The following is a 9270-nucleotide window of genomic DNA, read 5'->3' as shown; positions in this document are numbered from 1 at the left end:
AACGTCGGAGGGAATTAGTGCAGGAGTCGCAGGACCACTATAAGTCTGTGTGTAGCGATAGTGAAGTGGCTCTCAAAGCGATCTTTGGTTAAGAGATTAAATCGTTAATGATGACTGTACAGAACGGCTGAACAGCCTATCAGCTCGTAATCAACTGCCCCTTATCGCCCGGTCACAAGGTTATAGCCGGAAATGAACTGGCTGACGAGGCTCGCCTGCTCCGCAGCTTCCACTAAAATGGTAGGACAGGAACCCTCGGCACATAAACATTTAATAAAACAATATTTTTTTATTTTTATTGTTTAAAATTTATTATTTCCCATTTGCTCAAATTAAGATATAATTGTGTTGTTGCGCACGGAACATAAGATGCATAATTGAAATTCGTTCATAGGTGTACTCATCATCATATAATTAGCGCGTGTATACAGATACATATGTGTCCAAAAAGTACAATCGACAATTAAAGAATATAATGTGCCAATTTTACATATATTAAAGAATAATTTAAGTTAATTCATCATGTTTGTTGAAGAGCTTGGATTCATTCCTTTAAGATATTTTATCCAGCCATCGTATCCAGTATGTACTTTTCAGTTGGTCTCCATATCAAGTCCACAGCTTCAGTTTTAAGAAATTCATGCCGGCGCCTCCTTTACATGAACAACCAGTATGTATGCAAGTATATGGGTCATTTTAATGCATTATGTAAAAGAATAAGGTGTATAAAATGTATTTTGTATTTCTTTGTCAACAGAACATCTTAAAAATTTACACATAGTGATAGTATTATTACTAAAAATATTTTTAAACATTAATAACCAATTTAGTTAAAAGTGGTGAGGCGCCTGATAACGTGAGCAGTTAAAGGAATCTTCGAGAAATTCATTATATTTAATAATAATTTCCATAGCCACTCCATTGCCCATAATTTCCATAATTAGATCCATACTGCCAATGGTTATAGTAACCATCGTAGGATTGTTGCGTTGTGTAAGCCCCACTATTTTGTTGTCCATAATAAGCCGAGTTTGCGGAATTGTAGTTATAGCTCGGAGTAGTAGCGCTAGTACCATTATTGTATGCCGAGGAAATAGCTGAATTTGACATTGAACTTTCTTTGCTGTTCGATGAGGATTTTCGGGAGGGGCTTGATTCCCTACAAAAAAAAAAAACGAAAAAAATTTAATAAATACCAGCGGTTATTAAACAAATGCTAAGCACTAAACTGCACTCACCGCTTCTTCTTGGCTTCATTTGCTTTGCTTAATGCTAATTGGAGAGCGCGCTGAGCATCTTGTAAACCCTTTGCCGTTCCACCGAAATCTTCCAAAAACTCAACTTTACGCTGAGCAAAGAGCACTTTCTGTTCCGGGTCCATATTTTCCCGTGCCATAAATTTATCCATTATTAGTACGACCTCATCTTCATCTACTCTCGGTCGCTGCAGAACTAAATCTATCATTTGCAAAGCAACACGTGTGTTTGCCGTATCTTTCTCTAGTGCTTGTCGCAATACACGTAGACCACCATCGAGATCATCACAAATTTTATTCAAGAATCGTGCATATTTAATCGCTAAGCTTCCAGCAATTGTTTTATTCTTTGCCGTATTTATATAGTATTCGTAGAGTTCCCGACATTTGGTCATATCGCCACGTCTGCGTTCCACATTAATACGGCGATAAGAGACTTGTAGCAGATTCGGACATTTTTTTTCAAGGCTCTGTAGTACCACGGCAGCGCGGTCAAAATTATTTTGGCACTCTTCAAATGCCGCCCACATTAGATGCAAGCTCGGTTTATCGGGATGGTGGATTTCACATGCGCGTCGATAAACATCGCTGGTAATAGCCACAATGCCGGGCTGATCTAACTGTGTTTCCAGATATCGAATCATTTTCAGCCAAAATTCATCATATAAAGCACACGCTATAAGACAGCGTTCAAAGAGTACTAATATTCGTGTACGATCACCCTTTTCAATCTCAAAATCAAGATAATCTTTCCAATTCTTTAACTGACAGCGTTCGAGTGGTTTTACATGGAAATATGGACGTTTTATGCCCTCTTCGAACGTCCAACGTGCGGTTACTGCTGTAACGGTGGCTTTGTGCAATTTGCGTCGAATTGATATAACTTTGTCTTTGATAGTGGTTTCCTCTTCTTCGCTGATGTTGCTGGCATCGCCAAGATCTATGTGGCTGGCAACGTCTGTGTCGCGATCATCACCCAGAACATCACTATTTGAAATAGCTGCTATTTCTTCTGTGATAAACTCAGCATCTTTAGCATTTGGTGATTTGCTGCTCAACTCATCGTCCTTTTTCTCATCACGGCTTTCCCTGTCCTTTTCTCTTTCCTTATCCTTTGAAACACTTCGCCGACTCTTTGATCGAGACGTTGAAGAACGAGACGAATTGCTTTCACGAAGCTCGAAGCGAATCTTTCTGAGCTCTTCTGTGCTAATAGTACTCAAAATTGAGTGCTGGTTTATTAAGTCTTGGAAACTGGAATGTGAAATTTAATGTAACAATCAGATAATCAGAATCTTTATATCTGAATATGTCAAACAATTTTGACACTTTTGATTTAGATGAATTACGTATGTATTGAATCTTTAAATCTACGCAAAAAAAAAAAAACGTAGACGTACATACATACATTTCCATACAAAAGTTAATTTTTAACATTGTTAAATATGCAGTACAATATTATTACATATTTTAAAAGTAGTAACATTAGACGAACTAAATTATCAATTACATGACCTTTGCTGTCTGTCCCAAAATGATTAAAAAAGAAAGTAAGAAAGAGCTAAGTTCGGGTGCAACCGAACATTTTATACTCTTGCAACTTGCAAAAATCAAAGCAGGGGAAATACTTTTAGGTGTAAAACCAATCATATAGAGGAAAGTCAGCCGGATGTTCGAAAATCCTAATATTAGTTATATGGGGGCTAGGCCAAGTTTTTGCTCAAACTTAACTATTTTTGGCACAAAGATACACTGCTATGTGCACAACACGCTCTCTTATTTCCACTGAGATAACTCACATATTCGCCGATATATGCGGTACAAAGTCACCCGGAAGTTCGAAAAACTTTTTTCAAGCATATTGGGGCTAAGGGAAGTATTGGTCCGTTTCAACCCGTTTTAACATACAGACATACCATTATAAGAAAAGGATTATCCCTTAATTTCAGTTATATATATCACACATTGACCGACATTTTCGACCAAAAGTCAACTATAGGTACCGGGGTCTAAATATTCGGTACCTTGGGGTTTGAACAGTTTTTATTGGATTTAAATAATTTTTGATCATGAGATAGCACACACTAAAAAAATTATTGGTGCAAAGTTTTATCCCGTTATATTAATTGCTTCTTGATTTGTTTACTGGAAACTGAACGAATGAAGTGGAATTTAAAGTTGTGCTTTATGGGAAGTAGGCGTGGTTATTGTCCGATTTCGCTCATTTTCACAACGTGACATAGATATATGAAACAAGAAAAAACGTTAACTTCGGCTGCATTGAAGCTAATATACCCTTCACAGGTGCATTTCTTTTAGTAACTATGTGTTCAGTTTGTATGGAAGCTACATATATGCTATAGTAGTCCGATCTGAACAATTTCTTCGGAGATTACATTGTTGCCTTAGAAAATAATATATACCAAATTTCGTGAATATATCTTGTCAAATGCAAAAGTTTTCCATACAAGCCGTTGATTCCGAACGTTCGATTTGTATGGCACCTATATGCTATAGTGAACCGATCTGAACAGTTTCTTCCGATATTACATTATTTCTATAAACAATATCTTATACCGAATTTCGTGAAGATATATCGTAAATGAGGAAGTTTCCCTTGCAAGCATTTGATTCCGATCATTCAGTTTGTATGACAGCTATATGCTATAGTTAACCGATCTGAACAATTTCCTCGGAGACTACATTGTTTCCTTAGAAAATAATCTGTGTCAACGTTTGTGAAGATACATTGTTAAATGTGAAAGTTTTCCATACAAGAACTTGATTCCGATCGTTCGGTTTGTATGGCAGCTATATGTTATAGTGGTCCGATATCGGCAGTTCCGACAAATGAGCAGCTTCTTGAAGCGAAAATGAAGTTTGAAAAGTTTCAAAACGATATTTTAAAAGCTGAGGGACTAGTGCGTATATATATACAGTCAGACGGACAGACGGACGGACAGTTTGACAGACAGACATGGCTAAATCAACACAGCTCAACATACTGACCATTTATATATGTATATACTTTATAGGGTCTCCGACGCTTCTTTCTGGGTGTTACAAACCCCCAGTGGCAAACTTAATATACCCTGTTCATGGTATAATAATACAACATACCAAATTTTGTCGAAATCGGGTCTGGATATATGAGATTTTACCAAAAAGTGGGCGGTGCCACGCTCATTGTCCAATTTTCACACCGGCTTTCATAAAGATCTCTCATACCATCTCGGTGGTAAAATTTAAAGTCTTTGGCGTATTTAGTTATTGATTTATCGCGCTTTTAGTAGTTTTTAACGGTACCGTTATATGGTGAGTGAAGATTTTCACAATATTGGTAGGAGTTCTTATAAAATTCGTGATGAGCGAATTTTGTTGTTGTAGCTTAAGTGGTTTAGGACATGTATACTTTAACCTTATTAGAGAGCGGGGCTACGCCCACTTTCAAAATTTTTTTTTCCAAATGTGCCCCTGGCTACTGCGATCCCCTCTGCCAAATATGAGTTTTATATCTTAATTCAACACTTAGTTATAGCACTTTATATGTTTTCGGTTAATGGCGATTTGTGGGCTACGCCCATCTACGAACTCGAACTTTTTTTGTACTAACAAACCTGCATACCAAGTTTCATCAAGATATCTCAATTTTTACTAAGTTACAGCTTGCACTGACGGACGGACAGACAGTCAACCGGATTCCAACTTTTCTCGTCACCCTGATCATTATATACATATAACCCTATCTCTATCTCGCTTAGTTGTAGGTGATACGTACAACCGTTAGGTGAACAGAACTATAACACTCTGTAGCAACTGGTTACAAGAGTATAAAAATTAGAGTACACAAATGTTTAACATGTCAATTATTATAATACTTACTTATCAAAGTGACCACTGTAGCCTTGAGTTGGAATGGCTAACAAACGATCGTAAATTTTAACAACATTTTGGTAATGTTTGGATTCACTTTCCCATTTAATGTAGGCATCCCACAGTTTATCGGAACGAAACTCTAGCCCACATGCATCTATAGCGCGCTCAAATTGTGAACGTATGTACGACTCGTCTTCGGCATGATTACTTTTTACATGTGCTAAGTAATGAATCCATAGATCCACAGATAATGGGATCGCTTCTAGACCGCGTTCGAATACCTAAATTTTAGGCGTTAATTTGCATTTAATATAATATCGTGTGGATTGTTGTGCATATTGATTGTAGTATTTGATGTTTTTGAAGTCGTAGTGATCACGCAAAACCATTAATTGAGGTGAATAGAAAAGAGAAGAAAGAATGTTTGCAAAAGTTTAGTTGACAAAATGTAATCCACAGATACTTAGCTTGATTCTGTTTAGTTTCGTATTGTGCGTGTATACTATAGTGTGTCAAGGAAGAGGTGAGGAGGAAATTGGAACTGGATCTTAAAAAATTCTAATTTGACGAATGTGAAATCACCAAGTTCAAAATATTCGAACTGAAATATACGCTAATGGTCTTTGATTAGAAAATTCGGACTTCTGTATCGAAGGGGTAAATAACTGATTTAAACAGTTTTAAACAAATTTAAATGTGATAGATATCTTTATAAAATTGTGATATATTTTACGGAAAAAATATCCATTCAACTTGTTAATAAAAGTTAGTCTAAATTATTATCATCAATTTTATCATTATTTAATGAAATGAAAAATAAATTTGTAAAAAGGGAGTTGGAGGCTATTGGATAAAACAAACGGAATCACACACATTCAACAATACACCAGTGCACATTGTTTGCGAAGCTGGAATTTATGATTTTATATAAATATATAAATAATATTAATTTTTCATAAATTTTATTTTCATTAATTTAACTTAACCTAATAACTTAAATAATTTTATTTCACAAATACTTCATTAAAACGCCATTTGTACTTACGCATGGCCTGCACGTGATGTATTTCAGCAAAATTAATGCTTTCGCTGCCTTAGTTAAGTGAAGTGCCGACAGAAAATATTGAAGGTTTCATTTCTTCTTTCTTTAGAAACATAAATAGTTACATACACCCCGAAGCGCGGAAATGTTCCGTGAAATACTATATATTTCTGCTGATTTCACATATATTAAAATACTCATATAATTTAGCATGGATTAAGTTTACAAATAACTGGTTACAAAAAAAAAAGTGGTATAAGATAGCCATTGCCAATATCAAAAAAGATTTTTTGTAACATCATGACCCGCCTTATTGTGCCCACAAAAAGAATAAACATTATTATACTCTTAAAAAGTGACAGTGTAAGTTAACATTTGTATTTTAAGACCGAAAACTGTCATTGAGACACTAAAAAGTTCGCTGCCCTGTATTCGATTTGAGGTTTTTCTGTTTTTGTAATTCCATTTATTAATTTTAAATTTTATTAAATTATAATAAATTGCATATTGAAAAATACAACATATTGCAAATGTATTCATGAACGGAATGTTATCAGTACTCACCGCGTTGCAGTTGGCCTTTATACCCTTTCGCTTCTCGTAGTCTGCATATTTGCGCCAATATCCGTAGCAATATGGATAGTGTGAAAGGAATGCATCATAAGCCTCACGTGCTGCCTCGGCATCAGACTGCGCGTTTAAAATCAATTAATGAACTAATTAGCTTTGCTACATTTTTTAATTTAATGCGTATCACTTTTAACTTATTCGTACCTCATTGTCTACATATTGTAATAAATATGTCCAGCCGGTAAAATCGGCAGGATCCTCTTTGACTGCGCGCCAATATTTATCTAAATCGGGTAATCGTTTACGTTCTTTTTCTTTCTCCTTTTCTTTTTCTTTCTCACGCTCCCGATCCTTCTCCTTCTCCTTTTTTCTTTCTTTGTGCTCATTTTCTGAAAACATAAAATCGAAGTAATTCATTTTTGATCTGTTCTATATTTGACCGACCTATTCTAATGTGGATAGTTTTCTAGATCCTTTGAAATGCTTACCTACTGAGCTAACATCTGTTTTATTTTTCTTCGATTCCACTGAGGAAATAGGTGTGGCGTCGTTACTTTCTGATGTTGGGCTCATTGGATTGTATTGTTCCTCGCTCCGTTTCTTTGATTCTTCAACTTTGCGCTGTTTATCGTATTTGCAATCACTTTTATCCCCATCATCAGCTTTTCTCTTTTGACCTACTGATTCCTTAGAAGTTGACTCTAATAAAGCGCTCTTACTTGAGACTTCTGGTGACAAGGGAGGTGATTTCTTCTCTGCTTGCAAGGTTGCAGTGGGTAACTCATCCTCTGATATTACTTCTGCATCGGCAGGTAATTCAGCTCGTTTAGGTGCTGGAAGTTCATCATCAGAAACTTCTTCTGCGTCATTTATCTCTGGCTTCGTTGGTAATGGTAATTCATCTTCTGAAACTAATTCCGTATTTACAATTGTTGCATCACTTCCTTCTGCGGCATTTCCAATATCTTCAGCTATTGCTGGTTCAGAAAGTGAATCTTCCGATTCCATTTTTTCACAATTTGCCTCCACTGCCGCAACTTTTGCTTCGAAATCTTCCTTTTTGACATCATTTTCTTCGCCTCCACCAACTGATGGTAAGCTATTCGCGTTGTCCCCAGCTAAAGAAGCCAGTAATGAACTTTCTACTGCACCAGTTTCATTCGTGCCATCTTCGTTTTGTACATCTTCTGAAGTCTCAGACTGTCCCCCAGTTGGCCCGAAAGGAAAAGATGAACTTTTTTCGTCGATGCCTGTATCAGTTATTATGGGCGCTTCTGTGATTACTTGTTCTTCCTCTTGAACAGCGAACATTTCAATATCATCATCAATTTGTTGATGGTCCTCCTCAATGACTTGTTCCTCATATACAATACAGTCATCATCTTGTGGAACCTCCTCAACTATTTCTTCACTTTCCACGAATTGTTCTTGATAGACTAAATCATTCCCATCTTCATTAGGGTTCTCAATTATAACGCCTTGTGCTGCTTCTTCCAACATTTCTTTTATAACGTCTGAATGAGGTTCAACGGCATTTACCTCCTTTTCTATATTAGTTTGCCGCAACTCGTCGTCTGTTTCTGTAATCTAAATAAAAAGCTCTTTAACATCAATTCACATTTTGCTCGATTATTAAAATTTTAGATAACTAATTCAGTTGGCCCTTGCTTGAAATCATCTTTACGCTAGCAAATCATGTGTAAATGGAACTTCGCCACACTTACACCAACACAAGCTTTTTTCATCATTTATAATTTTATTATATATAGAATTGATGTCAGAAAATGACTACTATAAGATTATTATTTTTGATATATAACTACTAACTTGCTCTTGTATGTTTCGCTTGGTTCTTCTGGTCGAACGTGCTGGTGTTGGATTTAAGGCAGGTGCTGCAACTTTCCTTCCAGATCTCGTTCGTCGCCCTGAAATTCAAACATATAAGTGAATTCTTTTTTCACAATATTAAAGAAATGTATCAAGTTTTAAAATTAATTTTATTTTTTATCTCAAACTTCACGAGGTTCACGTTTTTATCTTACTAAGATGTCACAAGTAGACATCAATGCGCCAATTTTCAAGACGGAAATAAAAAATGCTTGCTTATAAAAAGTAAACTCTTGTCACCGCTAATTTAATATGCTACTCTATATAGTTTTATTAACGAATATTAACTGTGCGGATTAACTTTATGTGTAATTACCTAAATTTTCATCAGAAACGTTATCTTCTTTGGACGCCATCTTTTATGCAATAAAAAACTAATCTAGACTTTTATGTATTGTCAGTGCCAGGGTTGTATTTTTATAGATGTAATAATGTAATAATATAGATAGATGTAATGTTCGAAAATTTTTTGTTTCAAGAAACTATATTGAAAAGAGCCCTAACAATATATTAAATAAGATTTAATGTTTTTAATGATATATTTGTAAAGTCATTTAATAAACTATTTTCCATATAATATCAAAATTGCGAATTTATCGATTGTTTAGATCCGGCAAGGTCAGACTAACCGGACGATTT

The 9270-nt window shown here is 35.5% G+C and overlaps 1 protein-coding gene across 1 annotated transcript; it reads right to left on the bottom strand.

Annotated features, from left to right (window-relative positions):
* Positions 1–377: 377 nt before the first annotated feature.
* On the bottom strand, positions 378–9053 carry LOC126756275 (pre-mRNA-processing factor 39). The gene is made up of 8 exons (XM_050469228.1): positions 8948–9053; positions 8572–8669; positions 7233–8331; positions 6949–7133; positions 6739–6864; positions 5139–5413; positions 1239–2510; positions 378–1159 (listed from the first exon to the last, which is right to left on the bottom strand). Exons 1-8 carry the CDS (start codon positions 8985–8987, stop codon positions 895–897), a joined length of 3360 nt encoding a protein of 1119 aa, XP_050325185.1. The 5' UTR covers positions 8988–9053; the 3' UTR covers positions 378–894.
* Positions 9054–9270: the final 217 nt, after the last annotated feature.

This window comes from Bactrocera neohumeralis, chromosome 2 (assembly GCF_024586455.1).
Source record: "Bactrocera neohumeralis isolate Rockhampton chromosome 2, APGP_CSIRO_Bneo_wtdbg2-racon-allhic-juicebox.fasta_v2, whole genome shotgun sequence".
NCBI lineage: Eukaryota > Metazoa > Arthropoda > Insecta > Diptera > Tephritidae > Bactrocera > Bactrocera neohumeralis.
This window is presented reverse-complemented; position numbering and strand designations above follow the sequence as displayed.